Source organism: Lissotriton helveticus, chromosome 3_2 (assembly GCF_964261635.1).
Source record: "Lissotriton helveticus chromosome 3_2, aLisHel1.1, whole genome shotgun sequence".
NCBI lineage: Eukaryota > Metazoa > Chordata > Amphibia > Caudata > Salamandridae > Lissotriton > Lissotriton helveticus.
In genome coordinates this window covers 483,609,003-483,633,525 of record NC_136062.1, presented here as the reverse complement: position 1 = coordinate 483,633,525, position 24,523 = coordinate 483,609,003, and the positions used below count along the sequence as shown (strand labels likewise).

General features: G+C 51.5%; 1 protein-coding gene across 6 annotated transcripts in view; it reads right to left on the bottom strand.

The window, feature by feature from the left end:
* ATG13 (autophagy related 13) overlaps positions 1 to 24,523 on the bottom strand; it is a 280,382-nt gene that overhangs the window by 135,232 nt on the left and 120,627 nt on the right. For all 6 annotated transcript variants that reach the window (XM_078684414.1, XM_078684413.1, XM_078684417.1 and 3 more), the window contains one exon: positions 18,937 to 19,030. In XM_078684414.1, coding sequence (XP_078540540.1) covers positions 18,937 to 19,030 — 94 coding nt within the window. The remainder of the gene's footprint in view (positions 1 to 18,936; positions 19,031 to 24,523) is intronic.

Sequence of the window (24,523 nt, the reverse complement as noted above, 5' to 3'; positions counted from 1 at the left end):
GGCTGTAAATAATTCTGGCTGTTACCTGGTGAGGCTGGAGTTCAAGCCAAGATAGACAGGTTTCAAAGTTAGCATCCTATTTGCTCACCTTTTCACCTTCTTCACACAGCCTCTTATCCCTCCTTGCTCATTCTTCTACTATCTGCTAACCTTTCCTGTCATCGCCTTCTTTCTTCCAATTGTGCTCCAATTTGGCATTTCTTCTTCAAACCTCATAAGAGACCTAACACTTGCAAAGGGACCAAACTAACAAGCATGGGAGCAGAAGCTGCTCCTTCTCAGACTGATATTCTGCCTACGCGGAGCTCGATTTAGCCACTGAAAGCAAGATTTCAGAATATACTGCCTTGGAGACAAATCGAAGTAGTAAAATGTTCAAGTGTTGAACTTCTTCTCAAAAAGCGGTTTTCAAATTGCAGTTAGTTACCTGAACAATCCTCCTAAGTGTAATTTGAAAAAGTTGTAGCTTAACCCCTTAACCGCGGGGGTAATTCCCCTCCTGTGCGGGGAGTGGGAGGGGGGGCCACGCACGGCGCCGCGCTGCTCATGACGAGCCCAGCTCGTCATGAAGCACAGTGCAGCTGTGCTCATGCCGAGCTGGGCTCGTCATGACTCCGCCCACTCCCATAGAACGTCCGCACAGGTGTGGAATTCACGCACGGGGGAGTGGCGCAGCCGTTATGATGAGCCCAGCTCGTCGTGAGCACAGCTCCACTGTGCCTCATGACAAGCTGAGCTCGTCATCAGCAGGCAAGGGGTTAATTGTGGTGATCAGTATTTTCGTGCACATCTGTAGCGGACTACTGCAAAGCAAAGTGCACAGGTGCAGTGTTTATCACTACTTAGCCTTTGAACTAGACAAATTATTAAGACTGATTCTAATGCAATCCTGGCCCGACATACCTCCATAAATAAATTGTTGTCCAGAGATTTTCATTTTTGATTTGTGTTTTCGGATCATTAGAGAAGTCATTTAGCTTGGGTAGACATTGCTCATCCGGATCGGACATTTCTTGGAAACATTTCTAAAAATTGCAGATATGTTGCAGTGATGATCTAATATTTCAGTAACTATGAGACATATATACATAATTTTGTTGATCTCATAGGTTTTTGAGGTCTAGTAGTCTTATAGAGGGAGAAAATAACTCCTCAGAGTAACCCTTAGAGGAAGAAGAGACATATTGTAAGAAGCTGGCTCTGTAATTGGTTTGCTACTAGGTGGTTATATCATGCACAGAGTTAAGGGGTTCCCCAAAAGTGTACAGGGCTCAATGTAAAACCCTAAGTGCCTTATTAGCGAGCAGCCTTAAGCATAACACAGAGGACTGTAAGACATTTATTGCACAACACTGACCAATAACGGACACACAACTCCACAATAATTTTATAAAAATCAGCTTTTTTGTATTTTATATTAGGACCAAGTTCTTCACACAAAGAGGTAAGTATGTTTCTAACTAAAAATACTTCTCACTTTAAAAAAGTTTTTTCAAGAAACATACTTTAGTTTTTCAAAAGTCGACAGTGCAATTTCTGAACAGTCTAATGCCATCCTATGGAGGAATTCAATAATGCAGTTTAACAGGTAAGTAAAACACTTCCAATTCCAGTTTTTGGGACCAAGGGTCAGATGAGTGCCAGAACTGCACCACCAGCGGTACAGTGGCAGCCGGGTGCGGAGGTCAAAATCGGAGTTCGACCCAATGGGTTTCAATGGAGACTCAGGCGGGTGCTCAACGCCAAACTGCTTGCAGGAAAGTAAATCGATTGCAGGGGCCAAGCTTTAAGGGTTAGGTTAATGTTGGACAGGCCTCGTGGCTGGGCCGTCCCCCCTCCGCACAACGGGGCCCGGACCCCGGCTCTCCCTGAATCCCCAGCAAGAGCCACCCCGGCAACCCCTCGAGGCAACCCACAACCCGTCCACAACGGGACGCCAGCTCCTGAACCCTCCCGTACCGGCTGGCCCTGGTCCCCGTCAGCACCATGGCCCCGGCCCAGCCGCCATCTTTGGACACTACAGCACGAGGCCGCCTGGCCTCGACCCGACCCCAACCCTGGGCCTGGCCCGGCCCCAACATCGACATCGAGGCACCAACCTCCACCCAGGAGGTAAAGAGACCACTTGGCAGGTCGATGACAGAAGAAGGCGTCAACGGCTCTCCTCCGCCGGGTGTCGATCACCCCCGGCCTCCCGGGGCGCTGGCTCCAACCCCCTGCTAGGTGTCGGGGCCCCCTCACTCCGGACCTCCAGACCTCAAGGCGCGAGGGTCCGGACATCAAAGGGATCCAGCCCTATAACTGAGGAAGCCCCAGACCAGGAGGGCAGTTGTATCCTGGAGTCGAGAGACACCGAGAAGAACTCATCCTTGACGGACTGCTGGCGCTGCCGCAGCCCTGCCCTGTGAACCCTTCGTCTTGGCCTGCTGGCGCTGCCGCGGCCCTCTGCAACGTGAACCATCCTCTTGGCCTGCTGGCGCTGCCGCGGCCCTCTGCAACGTGAACCATCCTCTTGGCCTGCTGGCGCTGCCGCGGCCCTCTGCAACGTGAACCATCATCTTGGCCTGCTGGCGCTGCCGCGGCTCTCTGTACTTGAACCATCGCCTTGGCCTGCTGGCGCTGCCGCGGCTCTCTGTACTTGAACCATCGCCTTGGCCTGCTGGCGCTGCCGCGGCTCTCTGTACTTGAACCATCGCCTTGGCCTGCTGGCGCTGCCGCGGCTCTCTGTACTTGAACCATCGCCTTGGCCTGCTGGCGCTGCCGCGGCCCGACCCTGCAGACTCCTAAGCTCGAGGATTGTGAGCTTCCCTCTTACCACCCCCCGGTACCGACCCGGTACCAAGACTGACCCGCTACCCCTTTCCCTACAGAGACTAGAATTGAGAGGACCCTCGAGTCCTGAATCCTGTACCGCTGATAACCTTGCCACAAGAACCATATATAAAGAGTGTCGATCTCATCCTGGTGTGGTGTCTATCTGTGGGGAGGGTGGTGACCTGTCTGTACGATCGCCGGAGACGGCCCTCCTCGGAGGCCTCTCCCCCAGTATTCGGCCGACCCTCTGGGTCTCCGTCTAACATTGGTGGCCAGCGGCGCGATCCGAACCTACGCATAATCGTACAGAGGGTCACTCGCCCCACGACACACAACCACCATGACAACAAAAGAGAGCGGAGCAACAGAAAAATTCCAGATGGAAAAGCTGGAAGAATACAACCACAGAGAACTGAAACAATTCTGCATGGAATTAGGCATTTCAACCACAGGACTGAGCACGAAAGAGGACTTCAAACGAGCCCTGGAACATTGGGCGGAGACGGGTACGACCGAACCCCAAACACAAAGCCACGGGACACCCGAAACAAGCCCCACGCCGACGGAAGAAAGATCGGGTCTCTCCCCAGAAGAGGTCCGGGAACGGGAAAAAAGCAGGCTTCATGAATTAGAACTGGCACGACTTCGCTTAGATGGAGAACTCAAATTGGCGGAACAAAAAATAACGTTGGAACACTTACGACTCCGAGAGGAGCGAGAAGAGAAACAAAGGCAGAGGGAGCTAGAAGAGAAGAAGCTAACCTACGAACATGAGCGCAACCTCAAAGAACTAGAGATTCGGAAGCAGAACAAGGAACTCGGGGTCCCCCAGCGCACGAACACTCCTGCCCCTACAGACCCCAAGGTCCACATACCCAAAGATGTCGTCAGAGAGTACTACAAGAACGATGACATCCAGCAATGGTTCAAAGCGTACAAAGTAGCCATGACCTCCCACCGGATTCCCCGAAGCGACTGGGGAGCCGGGTTATGGGGGAGGTTTGTCAACGAAGGGCGAGACGCCCTGCTGCAACTCCCGGACCATCTGATGACATCCTACGACCACATGAAGGCCGCCCTCCTCACTCGATACGGACTCACACCCGAGATGTACCGCCAGTGGTTCCGCGACTGCAAACGGATCCCGGGTACAACTTGGGTGGAATACGTGAACTTCTTTAGCCGGGCCTTCGAGGGGTGGATCAAGGGCAGCAACGTGACCACCTACGAACAGCTCTTTGACCTTGTTGTGTGGGAGCACCTTTCTAACAACTGCTTCATCGAACTCAGACAGCACCTCCTGGACAGTAAACTAACGGAACCTCGGCAGCTCGCCGCCGAAGCTGACCGATGGGAAAGCACCCGAGTTGGCCGGAACGGACCCAGCGAAGCGCACAGAACTGCCCAAGGGCCCCATCGCCCCCGTGGAGGAGGAGGCCAGGCCGGGGTAGGGACACCGGCCCGGTGACTCCCGCCAGCAACACCCCGCCCCCGGCCGGCAGGGGAAACGCCCCGATGCGACCCGGCTTCCGAGCCAACATCACTTGCCACCGATGCCAGCGACCCGGCCACTACGCAAATGATCCCAATTGCCCAAAGAACCCGAACCCTTTAACCCGCCAGGTCGCTGCTGCAGCCCTGGGGGAAGAACAGCACCCAGAAGACCAAGAAGAGTACGAAAACGACCAGCCTGAGTGGGAACCGGCCGCCATGTCCCTGGTTTGCTTAGGGGAACGAGACCTGATCCCTCAGGCCCCCCTTCCCGCCAACACGCAGAAGTACAGCCAGTGGGTCAACATTAATGGCCGCCGGGCGGAAGCCCTCCGCGACACCGGGGCCAGTGTGACCGCGGTCCGCTGTCATCTGGTGGCCCCGGACCAGATCTTGCCGAACATTCTTTGCCCTGTCCGGTCGGCCGACAACTCAGAAAGTCTATGTCAAATGGCCTACGTCCCCTTCGAGTGGGGAGGAGTATCAGGGATGCTGAAAGTAACTGTCCGCGATGATGCCCCCGTGGATTGCCTCCTGGGGAACGATCTCGAAAGTTCTCCCTGGGCAGCAGTCGAACGGAGAGAGCACCTGGGGATGCTGGGCCTCCCCGAATGGGTCTGTGCTACGACCCGGTCCATGACCGCCCGGGCCGTCCCCAGTCCAGGAGAACCCGAGTGGCCGGAGCCTCCTCCCGCGATTGTCCCGGAGGAGGCCACCCCAGAAGCAAGTCTCCCGGCCCAAACCGAAGAAGGACCCGGTCGGCTCCCGGACCTCCCCGACCTGGCCCAGTGGCATCAAGAGGGGGCCCCACCCAGGAACAATTCCAACAAGAACAAAGAACCTGTCCCTCCCTCGAGGGACTCCGGCAGCAAGCCCTTGCCCAGAACGCAGGGGACACCTCGGGGGCCCACTGGATCTACTGGGACAATAACCTGCTCTACAGTGAGCAAAGGATTGCAGAACTGGGGGCCAGTCGGGTGCTGGTGGTACCCCTCCGCTTCAGAGATTTCCTCTTGAACTTAGCCCACGATATACCCCTGGCCGGACACCTGGGACAGGACAAAACGTACGACCGCCTGGTGACCCACTTTTACTGGCCCCGAATGCGAAAAGATGTCACCAACCACTGCAGGGCCTGCCCCACCTGCCAGGCCAGCGGAAAAAGTGGCCGAAAAACCAAAGCACCCTTGCAGCCCTTTCCCGTCGTCACCACCCCGTTCGAACGGGTGGGAATAGACATTGTGGGGCCCCTGGACCCTCGAACCGCCCAAGGACACCGGTTCATCCTGGTCCTGGTGGACCACGCCACCCGCTACCCCGAGGCTATCCCTCTCCGAACCGTGACGGCGCCTGTGGTAGGCCGAGCCCTGATGGGGATCTTCTCCCGGGTGGGCTTTCCCCGGGAGGTCGTCAGCGACAGGGGCACGAACTTCATCTCGAAATATATGAAGTCTCTCTGGCAACAGTGCGGGGTCACCTACAAATTCACGACCCCCTACCACCCACAAGGAAATGGATTGGTCGAGCGGTTTAACCGCACTCTCAAGGGAATGATCATGGGCCTAGAAGAGCCCCTCCGTCGCCAGTGGGACGTGCTACTCCCGTGCCTCCTGTTCGCCTACCGAGAGGTCCCTAAACAATCCCTAGGCTTCAGCCCATTTGAACTCCTGTACGGGCACCCCGTCCGGGGCCCCCTCAGCCTAGTCAAGGAAGGTTGGGAGAGGCCCCCCCAGAAAACTCCCCCGGATGTGTACAAATACCTCTTGGCCCTTCGCAACCAGACCCGGCGATTCAGGGAGATCGCCAAAGCCAACCTTGAAGCCAGTCAGGAAGACATGAAGAAATGGTATGACCAGCACGCCTCCTCCCTCGAGTTCGAGCCGGGACAGCAGGTCTGGGTGATGTCCCCGGTTGAACCCTGTGCTCTACAGGACAAATGGTCCGGGCCCTTCAAGGTGATCGAACGCAAGGGGCCCGTCACCTACTTAATCGATATGGACACTTCCCGGAACCCCCTACGGGTCCTCCACGCCAACCGACTCAAGCCCCATTTTGTACGTTCAGAACTCAGTCTCCTGATGGCTACCGATAATGGGACAGAAGAAGACTCCGAGCCCCTTCCGGACCTGCTGAGGACCCTCGAGCAGGATGGCTCCGTGGAAGGGGTCAGACTCTCCGAGGCCTTGGCCCCGGAGCAACGTCAAGACTGTCTAGCTCTCCTGACACGATTCACATCCTTGTTCTCCCTCACCCCTGGGGTCACCCCCTGGTGCCTTCACGATGTGGACACCGGGGACAGCCCCCCTATTCGCCACCGGGCATACCGCGTACCAGATCGGGTGCGCGCCTGCATCCAGACCGAGGTGTCCAAGATGTTAACACTGGGAGTGATCGAACCCTCGGACAGCCCCTGGGCCAGCCCCGTCGTCCTGGTCCCCAAGGCCGCCGCCCCGGGCGTTGCCCCTGAGCTCCGGTTCTGCGTGGACTACCGGGGACTGAATGCCGTTACCAGGACCGATGCTCACCCTATCCCCCGGGCAGATGAGCTGATTGACCGCATGGGGGCCGCCCGCTACCTGAGCATCTTCGATTTAACAGCGGGCTACTGGCAAATCGGCCTCACCCCCAGGGCCCGAGAACGATCCGCCTTCTCTACCCCGGACGGTCACTACCACTTCAGGGTGATGCCATTCGGCATGAAAAACGCTCCGGCAACATTTCAACGACTCGTGAACCAGGTACTGGCGGGCCTCGAAGGATTCAGCGCCGCCTACCTGGACGACATCGCTGTGTACAGTCACCACTGGACCGACCACCTCCGCCACCTGCGGGAAGTTCTACACGCCCTCCAGCAGGCCGGGCTCACCCTCAAGGCCAGCAAATGTCAGGTGGGCCAAGGGTCCGTGACCTACCTAGGACACCAGGTGGGAAGCGGTCTGGTGGCCCCCCTCCAGCTCAAGATCGCTGCCATCCAGGCCTGGCAACCCCCTACGACCCAAACCGAGGTCCGGGCCTTCCTGGGGCTCACCGGGTACTACCGGCGGTTTGTGAAGGACTATGGCAGCATCGTGGGGCCCCTCACGGAGCTCACATCCAAGAAGAGCCCCAAAACGATCAACTGGACTCCGGACTGCCAATCGGCCTTCGAGAAGCTGAAGGCCGCCAGGTGCACTGCCCCCGTACTCCAGGCTCCCGACTACGGACGGGAATTCATCGTACAGACGGACGCCTCCGATCATGGCGTGGGGGCCGTCCTCTCCCAACTCAACACCGAGGGAGTCGATCAGCCAGTGGCATTCATCAGCCGACGCCTGCTGGCCCGGGAACAGCGCTCGAGCACCATCGAGAGGGAGGCCTTCGCCGTAGTATGGGCCCTCAAGAAGCTCCGGCCCTACCTCTTCGGCACCCCCTTTCGGGTGCAGACAGACCACCGACCCCTGCAATGGCTGATGCAGATGCGGGGGAGAATCCGAAACTGTTGCGCTGGTCCATCTCCTTACAGGGGATGGACTTCACTGTGGAGCATCGTCCAGGCCAGGACCACGCCAACGCAGACGGCCTGTCACGCTTTTTCCGCCTCGGCGAGGAGAGTCCCCAAGAGGATGGCTGACTCTCCCTGCCTTCAGCTGGGGGGGACGCATGTTGGACAGGCCTCGTGGCTGGGCCGTCCCCCCTCCGCACAACGGGGCCCGGACCCCGGCTCTCCCTGAATCCCCAGCAAGAGCCACCCCGGCAACCCCTCGAGGCAACCCACAACCCGTCCACAACGGGACGCCAGCTCCTGAACCCTCCCGTACCGGCTGGCCCTGGTCCCCGTCAGCACCATGGCCCCGGCCCAGCCGCCATCTTTGGACACTACAGCACGAGGCCGCCTGGCCTCGACCCGACCCCAACCCTGGGCCTGGCCCGGCCCCGACATCGAGGCACCAACCTCCACCCAGGAGGTAAAGAGACCACTTGGCAGGTCGATGACAGAAGAAGGCGTCAACGGCTCTCCTCCGCCGGGTGTCGATCACCCCCGGCCTCCCGGGGCGCTGGCTCCAACCCCCTGCTAGGTGTCGGGGCCCCCTCACTCCGGACCTCCAGACCTCAAGGCGCGAGGGTCCGGACATCAAAGGGATCCAGCCCTATAACTGAGGAAGCCCCAGACCAGGAGGGCAGTTGTATCCTGGAGTCGAGAGACACCGAGAAGAACTCATCCTTGACGGACTGCTGGCGCTGCCGCAGCCCTGCCCTGTGAACCCTTCGTCTTGGCCTGCTGGCGCTGCCGCGGCCCTCTGCAACGTGAACCATCCTCTTGGCCTGCTGGCGCTGCCGCGGCCCTCTGCAACGTGAACCATCCTCTTGGCCTGCTGGCGCTGCCGCGGCCCTCTGCAACGTGAACCATCATCTTGGCCTGCTGGCGCTGCCGCGGCTCTCTGTACTTGAACCATCGCCTTGGCCTGCTGGCGCTGCCGCGGCTCTCTGTACTTGAACCATCGCCTTGGCCTGCTGGCGCTGCCGCGGCTCTCTGTACTTGAACCATCGCCTTGGCCTGCTGGCGCTGCCGCGGCCCGACCCTGCAGACTCCTAAGCTCAAGGATTGTGAGCTTCCCTCTTACCACCCCCCGGTACCGACCCGGTACCAAGACTGACCCGCTACCCCTTTCCCTACAGAGACTAGAATTGAGAGGACCCTCGAGTCCTGAATCCTGTACCGCTGATAACCTTGCCACAAGAACCATATATAAAGAGTGTCGATCTCATCCTGGTGTGGTGTCTATCTGTGGGGAGGGTGGTGACCTGTCTGTACGATCGCCGGAGACGGCCCTCCTCGGAGGCCTCTCCCCCAGTATTCGGCCGACCCTCTGGGTCTCCGTCTAACAGTTAAGCACAGGGGTGGGGGCACAAAGCAGCATCAAATATACAGCACCAGCAACACACGGGCGGCAGGGTGCCATTTCAGCATCAGGCGCCTAATGCTCATCAATTAGGATTTAACTTTCAAAAAGCAGGCTGCAGGTGTTGCACCAAAGGTTGCAGGTGGGACAACAACAGCAGAGTTAAGTAGAGATTTAGAGGGTCGTAGGGGCACTGTTGAGTCAGCTCACCAAGGCGCAGGGGTGTAGGGTGCAGGGGTGCCTTCGGCTAACCAGAGCCGGTCGTGGTCAGGGAGAGCATCTGGATTCAGGCTGCAGAAGTTGTCATTGAGTCCAGGAAAGGTCAACAAATGCTGAACTTGAGATGAGGATTGCCGGGGAACCTGCTCTGGGTCAGTGGGCCACCTGGACACAAGCCGTAGGAGTTAGGTGCAGAGTGAGCATGACTCGCGGACCCACTAGGCAACGGAGTCTTTTGTGTTAGATTCTTGGGGACAGAACTACTGTCCTTGGGATCTCTAGTCTTTTTCAATGTTCAGTCTTCCTGGGGTTTCTGGAATATGGCATTGGGTTTGGCTATCATCGCTTTCCCAGAAGACTAAGATGCTTGTTGTGATTCACTGGTTTGATATTTTCTGACATTTTTTCCATGGTTTTTTCTATTGCACATGACTTGTAGCACTTATTGTTGTAATGATACAATATTTGATCCTCTTCATCCATCAGTTTCAATCTTTTGTGAACTTCATCGTGCTGTATTTCTGCAGCATCTTGAACTCCTTTCTGTCCAGTCGAAGTTGATGTTAGCTTTTCTTTCGGATTAGTTTGACTTGGAAAAGAAATTATCTCTGCCTGATGACTTGCCTTTTTTTGCATTATCTACAATAGGTTGAAAGTTGTACTTTTGTTTACCATGCGCTTTTTTCTTAACTCAAATCGTCCTCTGCAGATTTTTAGTAAATTTTTTACTCTTTTAATAGTTGTTCCATTTTTTTTTTGTTAGTTAGTAGGCTCAGTTTCTCTAGCGCCATGATGCCTATTGGGAGTGAGTGAGCTCTATAAATATTAACTACAGTAATGAGGAGCACCAAGGCAGTTGTTAGGATGACCGAGTTAGTTCCCGGACAGTACTAGGCATTGTTTTTCCAAGATGACGGTAGGTTTTGATCAGTGAGAGGGAGCCCTAATTGCCCTCATTTCTTGAATTCTTCCTATAGGGTTCATATCAAAAATCATCCTCTGAACTGTTATGTTCCCCAGTGTACCCCAATCTAGGCCTAGATAGCTACACAACCTTTTACCTACATTTGTCCTTCCTGTTCTGCATAATGGTTGTAGCACTGACCTTTTACCTATTTATGTGCTTAATAAAAGAGCCTGGGAATTCTACGGAGCCCACCTTTAATTTGAAGTCGGAGGCTGCCGTTTACTATCAGTGTGGTATTGCAACTCCAGCTCGGAAGCATTTGGAGCTCCAGAGGAATTCCTCCAAGGAGATGATACATGTTCCATGAAGAGCAACATAACTGTGTCCTCTCTTGCCCATGTCCCCTTCCTCTAATAGCATAGCAAAACAAGCATTTGCAATGCAATAGGTCTCGCATTTACGCACATTTGAGATATTGGTATTGTAAATGACAATACCTTTTATTTATGTTTTGTTTTTTAAAACATAAATAAAAGGCAGTGTCATTTACAATGCTAATAGCTTAAACTCACAAATGTGAGACCTATTGCATTGCAAATGCTTGTTAAAAATGTTGCCAGAAAGATTCAGCCCGGATTAGCAATGTCTACCCAAGCTAAATTACTTCTCTAATGATAGAAAAACACAAATGAAAATCTCTAGGCAACTATTTTTTTTCACTGAGGCATATCAAGGGGCCTGGACTAATGACAGTCTCTTTCATATTTCTTCTTACCACAGAATGGATGCTTCACAAAGATAGAAGACATGCTGCGAGTCTGAGGAGAAGGACAAAAAGCTATTGTAAAGCACAAAAAAAGAAATTAAAAGCAGGAGAAAGAAGCACATAAAGGATTTTGAATGAGACCTTTACATGGAATTTCAAAAGGACTTTCAGTCAAAAGGGAAGACAAACGAGCTGTCTCTCAACTGGCGGTGCAAAGCACTCTGGGATATGTTCCTCTGTTCTGCTGTGTTGAATGGCATTTTCAGAGGCTTTATGCATTCAGAAGACCTCTTTCAATGTTCACTGGCAAAGTCAAGAAAGAATAAAAAGTTCTCTAAGAGAGGTATAAAAACGTGTACTCGTTGTAAAGGGCTTCAGGATAGTCCAAGTGGATATTCAGTATTTATGATAATCGGTCAATGAACCATGAAAACTAAATTCCATTATTCTGCTTCACGCATACACTTCCAGCATCACATCGCAATACCACAATACCAGTGAAGACCCTAATCCAAACCATGGAAATATTCAGCAAAGAGATACTTGCAATACTTGTTTACAACAGCATCACACACTGTCAGCTCCTGCAGCTGAGAGGTGTGGAATGGCCTAAGAATCCTCTGTGCTGCAGATTATCAAAAAACTGTGGGCAACACCCAGAACATTCGAATGCCCAAAGAATACAGATAATGAGCAGTAAGTGGACACGGAAGAGCAGAGCGTCAAATGCAGAACAGGAAAGTCCATGGGTTGGGTTTATGTGGTCAGTCAAGAAGCTTTTATTCGATATGCAAGATATCTTTTAAGCGTACACAAAATACAGTAAATACAAAGATAAAAAGACATTATTTTAAAAAAAAGTATTTAGATGTACTTTAAAAGGGATAAAAAGACATGTGATGCCAAGATAAATTAGCTAAAAATGAATTAAACCGCAATTGACAATCTCTTGCATCGGATCAGCCAAGACTGCTTTAAAAATTTAGCTACACCACAAACAATGGGGGGGGGGAGGTGTCCGTCATTAGGATGCGCAGGGCTACTAGATAGCTACTCGTGCCCATGTTGCGACAAAGGGGTTTAAGCCAAAAACTCCTAGATTTAGCATAGTCGGGACACTCGAACAGGATATGCATAATGGATTCTATCCTGGTGGGACAGCATGCACAAAAAGGAGACGTGTGAACACGTGATTTCCACTTAGACACCAGTGCACCGACTGGGAGGGAGCCTACTCTAAATTTAAAATACAATGCTCGATCAAATGGGAGGGTAATAAGGTCCAGATAGGGCTCGTAAACCACAGTATCTTTTACTGTTAGAAAGGCAACTGTGGATTTACAATGTCCAGAGTTTGTAAGTAGCTGGTCCTTAACCCAATTCCAGTACAGTCTTTTCAGGACCTCTTTTGGTGGAGCCGATCTAGATAACCAACAATTTCCCAGTCCCAGATCCTCCAAAAGTTTTTTGATGTCTCTCAGCCACTTGATTTTTGCCCAACCACCCAAGCTCATTATCTCAGCCAACCCTTCAGCATACGATTTTAACTCTTCGCCCCTCCAGATGCGTGCCCATAAGAGGAGTGGGCGAAGGCGGGCTTGGTCTTTGATGTTCTTACATCCTGTATCCAACAGCACCGGCACTGTTGGCGTACTTGATGGGATGGCGATTAGAGATTTCAGGAGCTTACTCTCTGCTGATGCCAAGGAATCCAGACAGTAATGCCCCCTCAGTTCGGCCCCATACAAGGCTGATGTTACTACCTTAGCCTTGTAGATGTCAATTACTGGGGCAAGCGACCTCCTGGGTGATGCACGGAATTCCCTCAGGAGGGCACCTCCTACTCTCTTATGGTTCAATACCATCTTAGCAATGTGGGGCGTCCAGTTCATCCTGTCCGTCATCCGAATTCCAAGGTAGTCAAATTCGGATACTTTTTCCAAGGCGACAGAATTAAGGGTGGGAGGGCGGCCCAGTTTCCTTGGGGGATTTAGAACTAGGAACTTAGTTTTGTCCACGTTGATTACTAAGCCTTTTGCACCGCAGAAGTCCTGAAAGCGAGTTAGCAGTTTCTGCAGGCCTTGCGGAGTCTTTGATATCAAGAGCGTGTCATCCGCAAAGAGCAGGGTGGGGATCCTCACTCCTCCGAGACAGGGGGCGTCGGCTGGTTCTTGCTGGAGATATTCCACCACCCCATTCACATATAGGGAAAAAAGGGTGGGGGCCAAAACGCATCCCTGTCTCACACCCCTAGACACTGGGATTTTCTCTGTTAGCTCTCCATTTCTTCCCCAGCGGACCTGAGCAAAGGTATGAGCATGAAGGTTTATAAGGAGGGACAGGATGTAAGGAGGCAATCCCAGCCCATGTAGCACCCTCCATAACTCCTCCCGGGGAACTAGGTCAAAGGCAGTCCTCAGGTCTATAAAAGCCAGGTATAGGCTGCCCTTGCCTAGTTCCACCACCTTCCACCCAAGGAGTGCCAACCTAAACGCCTGCTCAATCGTCCCCATTCCTGCCCGGAAGCCTGCCTGAAAGTCTGATAATATTTTATTTTCCTCCACCCAATGCAGGATCCTCCCAACTATGGCTTTTCCTGCTATCTTTTGGGTGGAGTCTATAAGGCTTATGGGGCGGTAGTTTCCGGGGATTTCTCTGCATCCTTTTTTATAAATCGGGACCACCACCGCCCCCTTCCAGGAATCGGGCACTGGCCCTCCCATCATAATGTCATTGAGGAGTGCTGCAATGACCCTTCCCCATGCCACTGGATTTGCCCGCATAAGATCCCCCGGTAGACCATCTGGGCCTGCTGCCTTGAGGGGGGCTACCGACCCTATTACCTTTTCAATCTCTAACGGTGTAAAGAGGTTATAGGTATGGGGTCCAGATACCACTGGGAAGGTTGCCCTGTCGCTTAGTTCCCCATCCGCCGGGAGGTATAAAGCCCCAAAATGGTTTACCCAGCTTTGAGGGGGAATACTACATGGCCTCATAGTTTCCTCAGGCCTGTTCCGGGAGCCTACTAGGTTCCAGAAACCCCTAGAGTCTTTACTTTTGCTAGCCAGGAGTAGGTCCTCCCAGAATTTCTCTTCCCACTCCATCCTAGCACTTTTAAGGGAACTATTGTAAGCCTTCCTTGCTTCCAGTATAGCACTGTGGGATTTATGTTTCACTGCGTCTACAAGCATTGTTTTGTGTACCCTACATGTTTGCGTGTACCAACCATTACCCTGCTTTTTTCCTCGTTTGTTTCCTAACTTAACAGAGGGGATAGTAAACACATTGGTCAGGGCCTCTACTAGGGAGACAAAGACCCCACTAGCCATACCCACCCCTATCGGGAAAGACCCCAGATTTAACTCAGCTTGATTTAAAAGGGTTAAGATTTCTCCAACTCTTTCCTCAGAGAGGACCAGTTTAGCCCATTTTAGGCGCCTACCACAGAGAGAGACCACAGACTCATCAGGTGGAACTACTGCGGGATTAGGGGGACCCTTCTTAAGTGAGCACCACCACTGGGCCAAGGTCAAGGAAAGTGGGTTGTGGTCACTATCAATCGTTGGGACCACCACCATATCCCTCCCTTGGCTCCAGAGACACACCTCTAGTAAGATATAATCTATTCTAGAGGTGTGTCCTGGTCTATTGTATGTATGTGCCCCCACCCTATCTGAAGATGTCCTTCCATTCACTGCTCTTAGATTTGATTCAAGGGTCAGGGAATATAATTGTAGCGCCACTTCTGTCCATCTCCTGATGGGTAGAATCTCTAAAGTTGGGATCCCTAGTCTAGCATCCTCCTCGTCCAGGTCTAGGGCGACATCCGAGCCTAGAGGCTCGAAGGTGCAGTTCATGTCTCCCGCAACTAGGATACATGACTTGTGTGGGGTTATGTTCAATAGGGACTCCAGGAGAGATAATACAGAGGACTTCCTCCCGCCCTTAGTTCCTCTAGCGTACACATTATAGACATTCAGTATAATTCGTCCCCTAGGGTCTCTTAAAATAATATTTTGGATATCCGGGGAACCTGTCTGTGTTTCCTCTATTTTACAGTCTAGGGAAGCTGCTACCCATATGAGCAGACCACCCGAAGGGCGTCCTCTCCCTGATTCTGAGGATAGGGCAGGCACACAATGGGAAGAGAATCCCACCCTATGTACCGGGTCCAAACTCCAGGTCTCTTGGAAAATGCATAAGGAATGCTCAACCACCAAGGCATTCCAATCTGGAAGGGCCAACTTTCTTGCGATCCCTGCGATATTCCAGCTGAGAACCTTAAAGACCTGGTCCGTCACAGTTGGTGTATCGCCGGTCGCAAGAACACTACTGGCCGGAGACCTCACAAAAGGAACATGCGAATTACAATCAAGAGGAGTCGGCAGAGAGACTACCGACCCACTGTCGCTTACTAATGAGGGAAAAGCTGTACGTGGTGGTGACCCTACCCTAGGGCCTATTCTATTAGCTGATACCATGTCTCTATCTGCAGTTTCCCTCGTATCTCCCTCCTGCAGTCAACAGCTTCCTGGGCCCTGCGGGTTCAACCTATTGGCACCAGGACCCTCAACCCTTTGTGGGTCCACATTTTGGCAAGAGCCTAGAGTACTAGGACCCTCCCGAGGCGGCGTAGCAATTTGCCTGGGGTAGAAAAAGGTTAAATCCACTACTTTAACCCCTTGTGAATCCATGCTTTTTATAGGGCCACAGATGAGGCTCACTACTCTGGGATCTTGGAAGTTTATTATTACACAGTCCCCCTCCTGTGTTTTTTCCATTGCCCTATCCACCCTACTCTACGGACACTTAAAATAAGCCCATCCACACCAGTCGAAATAGGCTTGTTTAACTTTAGCCAGTGGATGCACTTATTTTTAAGTGACTGGTGGTTTTCCAACTGACCTTCCTTCAGTTGGGGAACATTTACCAGTACTGCAACAAAAGGTTGACAATCTGGAGGGAGGTTTATGGGGGGGATCTGTCGTCGTAAGTTAGGGCGGACCACTGTGGTAACAGCTGGGGTTGTAGTTAAAGGGGCAGTTTTGGCAACCATTCCTGACACTGATCCCTTAGTTTTGTCTTGTTTGCCAGGGATTTGACTATCTTTAGGTTTCCAAGGGCTGCCTTTGTGGAGTTTGCTTAGGTGTTGATTTCGCAACCCCTATGGGCGTTGTCTTTCCCTTAGGATGAGGCCCCGCTACAGGTGGGGTAGGAATTTTAGGGACTTGGGCTCGCACTCTACTAGGTTCAATCTTATTTGACCTGGTAGGAGAATTAGAGTCTACCTGTGGTGGCGAGGAAGCTAGAAGAACTACCTGGGGCACACTCCCCTCTAGGCCAATATCCTGGCTGTTACTCACTCTTTTTTGGTGTTTGAAAGTGGTTTTAAGTGAGTAAAAACCATCTAGGGTTGATTGCTCCAGTTTGTCTATTCTAGCCCCCAAGCCCTTAACCTGAGTCAGCAAGGGCATCAAGAGACTATTTACCCTCTCCAGAATGGAATCAATAGTCATGGGGAAAATAACTGCGGGGGCATTATCAGTACTATTACTAGGGGGCGTGCAGTTATTTGAACCCGTTTGAGAGGCTACAGCATCCCCATCCACCTCCGCCTTATCCTCTGTGACCAGCCCCATTGCATTATTCCCGCCCTGACCAGAAGGCTTTTTTGTTTCTTTGTAGAGCACGGCCTGTCTCACCTGCCTCTTCTTATTAGAATTGGCTGCCTTTTTAGTTTTGTCCCTTTTCTTTTGCTTACTTGGCTTGTGCATCGATGGCACCCCTTCTAAATTTACAGTGGTAGGGACTGGAGTTATTAATAGTGGTGACTGGGTTGCACCATTATTTGGGGGCATAGGTGTTACAGGTAAAGGTGGTACAATTGAGCCATCCTCCACCTCAGTGCCACTAGGAGGAAGCGTGGCCGTATGCTCCAGCCTGTCTATGTTTTGCCCTAATTCGAGCAGCGAAGGGGGGTCAATAGGGCAACCCTGGACAGCAACATGGAGGGCATATTGGTCTCGCTCACAAGCCGGTGTCAGTGCCTGTGCTATGGCCCCCAAGGATGAGCGTCTAGAAGGAAGATAGACCTCAGAGAGACGGCGTTCAGAGATAGCAATTTCTTTGTCTATGACTGCCGCCACTCTAGTTATAAAGCGGTCCATAGTTCCAATTACTGGGCTCCCACCGGCAGCTCCCCTTTTGCACTCACTCCTGAGTAATTTACCTGAGCGGGTAGACATGATGAAGGGCAGACCACCCTAGTGAGCCGCACAAACCGCCCGAACTCGGGGATGGATGACAGAGATGTGGCCCAGCCCTGCCTCCTCCTGCCCCGGACGGCCACAGACGGCCCGCCCTTGTCCCGGGCTTCTCCCGGCGCGCGCTCCGCAGGGCGGAGGTAGCGCTCCTCCTTTCAAGCGCCTCCGGGCGCTTCCTCGTGACGCTGGTGACGCTGGTGGTGTGCGCCGCCTGGGGGGTGATGGGACTTGGAGTCCTACCCCTGGCGGCAGTGCTGGTAATGGCGTCAGCGGGAGCGGGAGCCGTGCAGCAAGGACCCCGGTGCAGCCTCTGCCGAAGATGGGCTGTTTGCGTGCAAGCAGGTAACCCTCCTGCAATTTGTTTGTCCCCCACAAGCTCCGGCAGCGCTCCTCCTTTCAAGCGCCTCCGGGCGCTTCCTCGTGACGCTGGTGGTGTGCGCCGCCTGGGGGGTGATGGGACTTGGAGTCCTACCCCTGGCGGCAGTGCTGGTAATGGTGTCAGCGGGAGCGGGAGCCGTGCAGCAAGGACCCCGGTGCAGCCTCTGCCGAAGATGGGCTGTTTGCGTGCAAGCAGGTAACCCTCCTGCAATTTGTTTATGTACTACAGTGAAAAGACTGAGCAGGAATTACAAAGCTCCACTAGGGAAGCACCATCCACTAATGATTTTTGTGGAAGGGGGGGAGGGGAATCTAAACAGGATGCCAATCCTTTAAAAGTGACTACAGGATTGGATGTATTGATATATTTCACTAAAATATTTGGATTTTACCCAAGTCTTAGAGGTTTAATTATGTTTTTTTAGAAAAGTAAGTATTCAGGCACAGAATTCAATGGGTTACAAAAATGAAGGAGATCAAATAACTTGGCATAAATTATGTTCATACAAGGATTCCGTTTTCCCACCACAGGTGGGATATGCTTTAAGAAATGGTAAGGGCCAGTGTCAGGGATCCATGCTCCAGAGTCGATGCATTAGCTTAAAGCATCCCAACACAACAATGCTGAAAGCGGCTTCACTAAGGTATCTACATACCTGACACAATGCCTGCTATTTCCCCTTATTAAAATTTAGGATTGGAATACAAAAATGAGTTTAAACCCATTGGGTAATATCAGTGAGTTTTGAATTCCAACTAGAGTATTAAAAAAACAATGTTGCCTTTTTATAGGAATCGTGTTAATGTTTTGGTAAAGACATTTCATCCAAAAAGTGTTCAAAATTTTACATATAGCCAAAGTAATCCATGTTTATTAAGATCAAGGATCAGCCCGATATGGACACTTCTAGTTACTACATTTCTATGTTTCAAGTGATCACAGTGGCGTCTGAGGAACAGTAACATAGGTTTTCCACTCATATTAATTCGTTTGTACCAATTAAATGGAGTCCACATTTGCTTACTTACAAGTCCTGAGGTTTGGTTTAAAACCGTATGAATGAAAGGCTGAGGATTTGTTAACCTGAGCAGTCCCTTAGGTCAAGTAATGTACCCCAATATCCTACAACCCCAGGGGCAGGTCTTCCAAGGAGGCCCAAGAGGTCCCAGTGGTTAGAGCACATGTACATGTTCTAGCACGTAGACACTTTTTATTACCTGTGAAGGTGGGGAGGTGGAAAACGACGTGGTGCACACCTCCTGAGAGTCCTCCACCACTGGATACGCTGCACCTGTGTCGTCGGTCATCGCTCTAGACAGTGAAAAACAGACACATCACAAATCCCAAACTTACCCCACTAAAAACTCTGCATTCAAGTTGGATGAAAGAGAAGAAGCTTTTCTTTCATTGCCTCTTATTGACTTCAAAGTTTAGAGAGCATGTAAACACATTTAAATGACAGATCAGTGTGAAGACTTTAATTAAAACAAGCATTAGCAAAACCAATAGGTCTCATCTATGAAAGGCATTGGCTGACCTTTTGGCTTTGCCAGTTCATGTTGATGAGGCTGTTCAGCAAATAAAAGAAAAAAAGGTTGTTTCTGATATTGAACTACATAGGCAAATAAAACAAAAGTCAACCTCAAAAGGCTGCCGAAATTAAAAGGAAATACAAATGGAGAGTGAGGGATGGAATGCAAAATAATGCTGCTGAGCGATGGTAGAGCTTGGGGGGAGATGGGAATAAAAAAAGTTTTTAAAAACCTGAGTGACACTATGAGAGTCAGGGAAAGCAACGTGGGAGCTCGGGGTCAGAGGGAAGAAACCGAGATGGCGGAGATGTGATTGGGGAAACAGCACATGGGTTAGAGAGGAAGAAAACAAGCATTCAGAGTGCTATAACCAAAAGAAAAAGTAGTCTCCTAAATTTAAACAATGAAGCAATTCAAGTCCTCAAATCAAAGGATGGTAAAGAAGTACAAGTTACTACCTTCAGTAACTCTCATTCTGTTGGATACTCTAGTTACAGATTCCTCACCTTGGAATATCCCCAGGCGGAGAGCTGGACCCAGAAATGTTCTCAGCAGTGGCTAGGAGGAGCCATGTGGCTCCCCATTGCCTTCATTCTACCCCAGAATTGACGGAGTGGAGTCGCATATTAAGCACCGACCTTGTGCACGGACGTCAGTTTGTTACTTGACTTTGTCCACACCCTTTTACATGGAGAACAAAACAATTAGTGGTACCAGTGTGCAGATCTGTAATTTGGGAACTTTTCAGATGGTAAAAAGAGACAACGCTACTGAACGTGGAGCTGGAGAAGGCAGTGGAAAATCTGCAGTTAGTAGAGCATCCACCAGAAAGAGTTACCAAAAGTAAATAACTTGTTCTTTTGATGGATTTTTTATCTTTAGTACAAATACCAAAGCTATATCTCTCAAAGGCAGAGGCAGTGGGCTCAGACCAAAAAGTCATGCAGGCCTAAACGGAAAATGCAAAAAGGCGGAACGGGCCAAAAATGTACTTTTTCTGGGTCAAAGACAAAACAAACAACAAAGTATCCGACAGTGTGGCTTGCAAGAGGTCTGTCCTGCGGACTCCATACCAAGACACAAGTCAGTCCCAGCATCTGTCGTAAATTGGCTTTGTAAATTGATGCCTGGATGCAAAGAGGACATCCACGATGTCAGGTGTTTAAGCAGATTTGTATGAAGAACTATTCTTGCTGCTGCAACAGTACATCCTCCTCACGTGGTGGACTAATGCTCAGATGTTCCTGGTACCACACTTTCCTGGCCCAATCCGGATCCATTTGGATGACTCCAGCCAGGTTGTTCCTGATCTTCTTCATATGATACGATATGAATGTTAGCAGCCCTACATGCCAAGAACAGATGCATACTGGTAAGTAGCATATTCAGTTCGAGGCATGTGGGCTGCTAAATTCATATCTTAGCATAGAATACATAGCAGTCCCTCCATCAGCGGCGGTTGCCCGTGCCAGCTGCAGAAACCTGAAAAAGTGTCTTGAGAACAGCCTGTCCTACAGCAGCTTGCTGCTTGGAATGCACATCAACACAGTAGTGTTTTGTAAAGGTATGTGGTGTAACCCACGTGGCTGCTCTGCAAATATCCTCTAAAGGAATGTTCCCTAGGAAAGCCATGGATGCCCCCAATTTGCGTGTGGAGTGCGCCCTTGGGGGTATCGTTAAAGTGCGCTTGGCCTTTTGATAACATATCTGGATGCACTTAACAATCCACCTGGCTATTCCTGCTTTGGAAATAGGGTTGCCTTTGTGTTGTGGTGAGAAGGCAACAAAAAGTTGTTTTGTTTTCCTAAAGTGTTGTGTTCTGTCAATGTAGTACATCAACGCCCTCCGTACGTCTAACGTATGGAGCATTCTTTCCGCCACCGTTTGTGGGTTTTGGAAGAATGCCGGTAAGTCAATAGTTTGGTTGAGATGAAACTGTGACACCACCTTCGGAAGGAATTTGGGGTTAGTACGTAGCACTACCCTATTTGGATGAATCTGAATGAATGGCTCTTGGATTGTGAGCGCTTGCAGCTCACTAACACGCCTTAGTGACGTAATAGCAATTAGGAAAGCCACTTTCCACGTTAGGAACTGGAGTTCACACGAGTGCAGTGGTTCAAATGGTGGTCCCATCAGCCTGGTGAGGACCACATTGAGGTTCCACACCGGAGCTGGCGGTGTTCTTGGGGGAATGACTCGTTTCAGACCTTCAAGGAAAGCTTTGATGGCAGGCACCCTGAAGACAGATAGATGCTGCCTATTCTGAAGATATGCTGCGATGGCGGATAGATGTATCCGAATGGAAGTGTACGCTAGATTGCACTTGTACAGATGTAGCAGATAACAAATGATGTTAGGGATAGATGCATCTAGCGGGTTGATGTCATTAGCTGTACAGTAAATGACAAAACGCTTCCATTTTGCAGCATAGCATGCTCTGGTAGTCGGCCTCCGTGCCTCCTTGATGATGTTCATGCATTCTGGAGGCAGGTTAAGGTATCCGAACTCTAGGACTTCAGGAGCCAGATCGCCAGGTTGAGCTGTTGCGGATCTGGATGCTGAATTTCTCCATGGTTCTGCGTCAAAAGTCTGGGCGTGAGGCGCAGTCTTTGATGCGGCACCACTGAGAGTTCGAGGAACGTGGTGTACCATGCTTGGCGCGCCCACGTTGGAGCAACTAGGATGAGAGTCATCGCGGGCTGCCTTAGCTTTCTTGCCACCAGCGGTATCAGAGGGGCTGGCGGAAAAGCGTACGCAAATTTGCCTGACCAGTTCATCCATATCGCATTCCCCTGCGACTGTGGGTGAGGGAACCTGGCGGCAAAGTGTTGGCATTTTGCGTTTTCCTTTGTTGCAAACAGGTCTATCTCCGGATGACCCCACTGCTGGAAGTACGGGTGGAGTACAGATGGGTGTAACTCCCACTCGTGCATTTGATGGCTGTGTCTGCTGAGCAGATCCGCCATCTGATTGTCCTTGCCCGGGAGGTGTTCTGCCATGAGGAAGATGTTCCTCTGAATGGCCCACCGCCACATGCCCTGAGCCAGATGAGACAGCTGTGGCGAGTGGGTGCCCCCCTGCTTTTGAATGTAGTACATCGCGGTCATGTTGTCCGTCCGGACCAACACTACCTTGTTGCACAGATGTACAATGAAGGACTTGAGTGCCATGAAGATTGCCATCAGTTCCAGATAGTTGATGTGCATCTTCTGTTGCTGCGTCGTCCATAGTCCCTGCACAGTGTAATTGAGCAGATGAGCTCCCCATCCCTGGAGAGATGCGTCCGTCGTCAGGGTAATCTGTGGCACCGGCTCCTGGAACAGTCGGCCCTTGCAAAGGTTGTGTGGAGTCCACCAATGCAGAGAGTCGTATGCCCGACTGGTAACCAACACTAGGTCTGTTAATTGTCCCTGAGCCTGTGTCCACTGATTTGCTAAGCACTCCTGGAGCGGGCGCATATGTAACCGTGCGTGAGGGACTATGAAGATGCAGGAGGCCATCATGCCTATCAACTGCATGAACACTCTCGCTGGAAGTGAGTGTTGTGGTCTGAATTTCTGGATCAGAGACTGCATGCTGTCTATCCTGACTTGGTTTGGTTGGGCCACGGCCGTCAGGGTATTGATCGTTGCGCCTAGAAACTGCCGGACATGTGCCGGTTGAAGGTGCGACTTTGGGTAGTTCAACGAGAAACCTAGATCGTGAAGGAGGTGAATGGTAGTCGACATGTCCGCGGCGCACTGTTGTTCCGACTTGGCTTGAACGAGCCAGTCGTCCAGGTAGGGGTAGACATGGATGCCCTGCCTCCTGAGGTGCGCGGCTACTGTCGCCAGACACTTGGTAAATACCCTTGGGGCTGTGGTGACTCCGAAGGGTAGGACCTTGAACTGGTAATGCTTGCCTTGAATAGTGAACCTGAGGTATCTCCTGTGGGACGGGTGTAGTGGAATGTGGAAATAAGCATCCTTGAGATCTAAGGTTGCTAAGAAGTCTCCTTGGTTTAGCAAGGGAAGAATCTGTTGCAGTGTAAGCATATGGAAGTGTTCTGATAGTATGTACAGGTTGAGGGGACGTAGATCTAGAATGGGTCTGAGAGATCCGTCCTTCTTTGGAATAAGGAAGTACAGGGAATATACCCCTGTGCCTTCCTCTCCCACCGGCACGAGCTCGATTGCGCCTTTTTGCAGCATCACCACTACTTCCTGCTGCAATAAGTGCAAGTGCTCTGCGGACATAGGCCTTTGCCTTGGCGGGATGTTGGGTGGAGTGGATTTCAACTCTAGGCAATAACCATACTGGACTAGTTGTCGCACCCACCTGTCTGTGGTGATGTTTCTCCAGACGGGCAGGAACTGCTGCAGTCTCCCCCCGACAGGTGTTAAGTGGTCGGGGGGCAGTGACAGGGAGTCACTGTTTGCTTGGGGTAGAGGAGCGGGAGCTGTTGTTTCCTCTGCCGCGACCTCTGTTGCTGTTATTTCTGTAACCTCCCTTGTTCTGTTTTGTGAACGAGGATTGTGTTCCACCTTTTGAGAATTGAGATTGTTGACCCATTTGTCCTCTGGTGACTCCACGTGCACCTGAGCGACGAAAATTGCTGCCACGAAACTGTTGTGACTGTAGGGCCCCCATGGACTTAGCAGTTTCTGTGTCCTTTTTTATTTTTTCGAGGGTGGTGTCAACATCTGGACCAAACAGTCTATCAGGATTGACTGGCTGATTAAGGATGGTTGTCTGAATATCAGGTTTAAACCCAGATATGCGGAGCCAAGCCTGCCGTCTCAGCATGACGCTAGTGTTGATCGCCCTAGCTGCTGTGTCTGCGGCGTCAAGTGCACACTTGATGGCTGCGTTGGATATCAATTTGCCTTCCTCTATAAGCAGTTTTGTGCCCTCTTGAAACTTTGGAGGCAGGTGTTGTATAATCTGCTCTAGGGTGTCATAATGCGCCCTATCGTAACGTGCTAAGAGTGCTTGTGTATTAGAAATACGCCAAAAGTTGGCAGCCTGTGCAGCTACTCTTTTGCCCCCTGCCTCTAGCACTTTGGACTCCTTATCCGGGGGAGGAGCTTCACCCGTTGTTTGGGAGTTGGCCCTTTTGCGGGCATTGGCGACCACCAGGGAGTCTAGCGGCAACTGTCCCCGAATGTATGCAGGGTCTGCAGGTGCTGGTCTGTACTTTTTTTCAATACGTGGATTGACCACTCTCGCCCTGGTAGGTTCTTTAAAGATGTCCGCAGCATGTTTGAGGACTCCCTTGAGCATAGGCAGT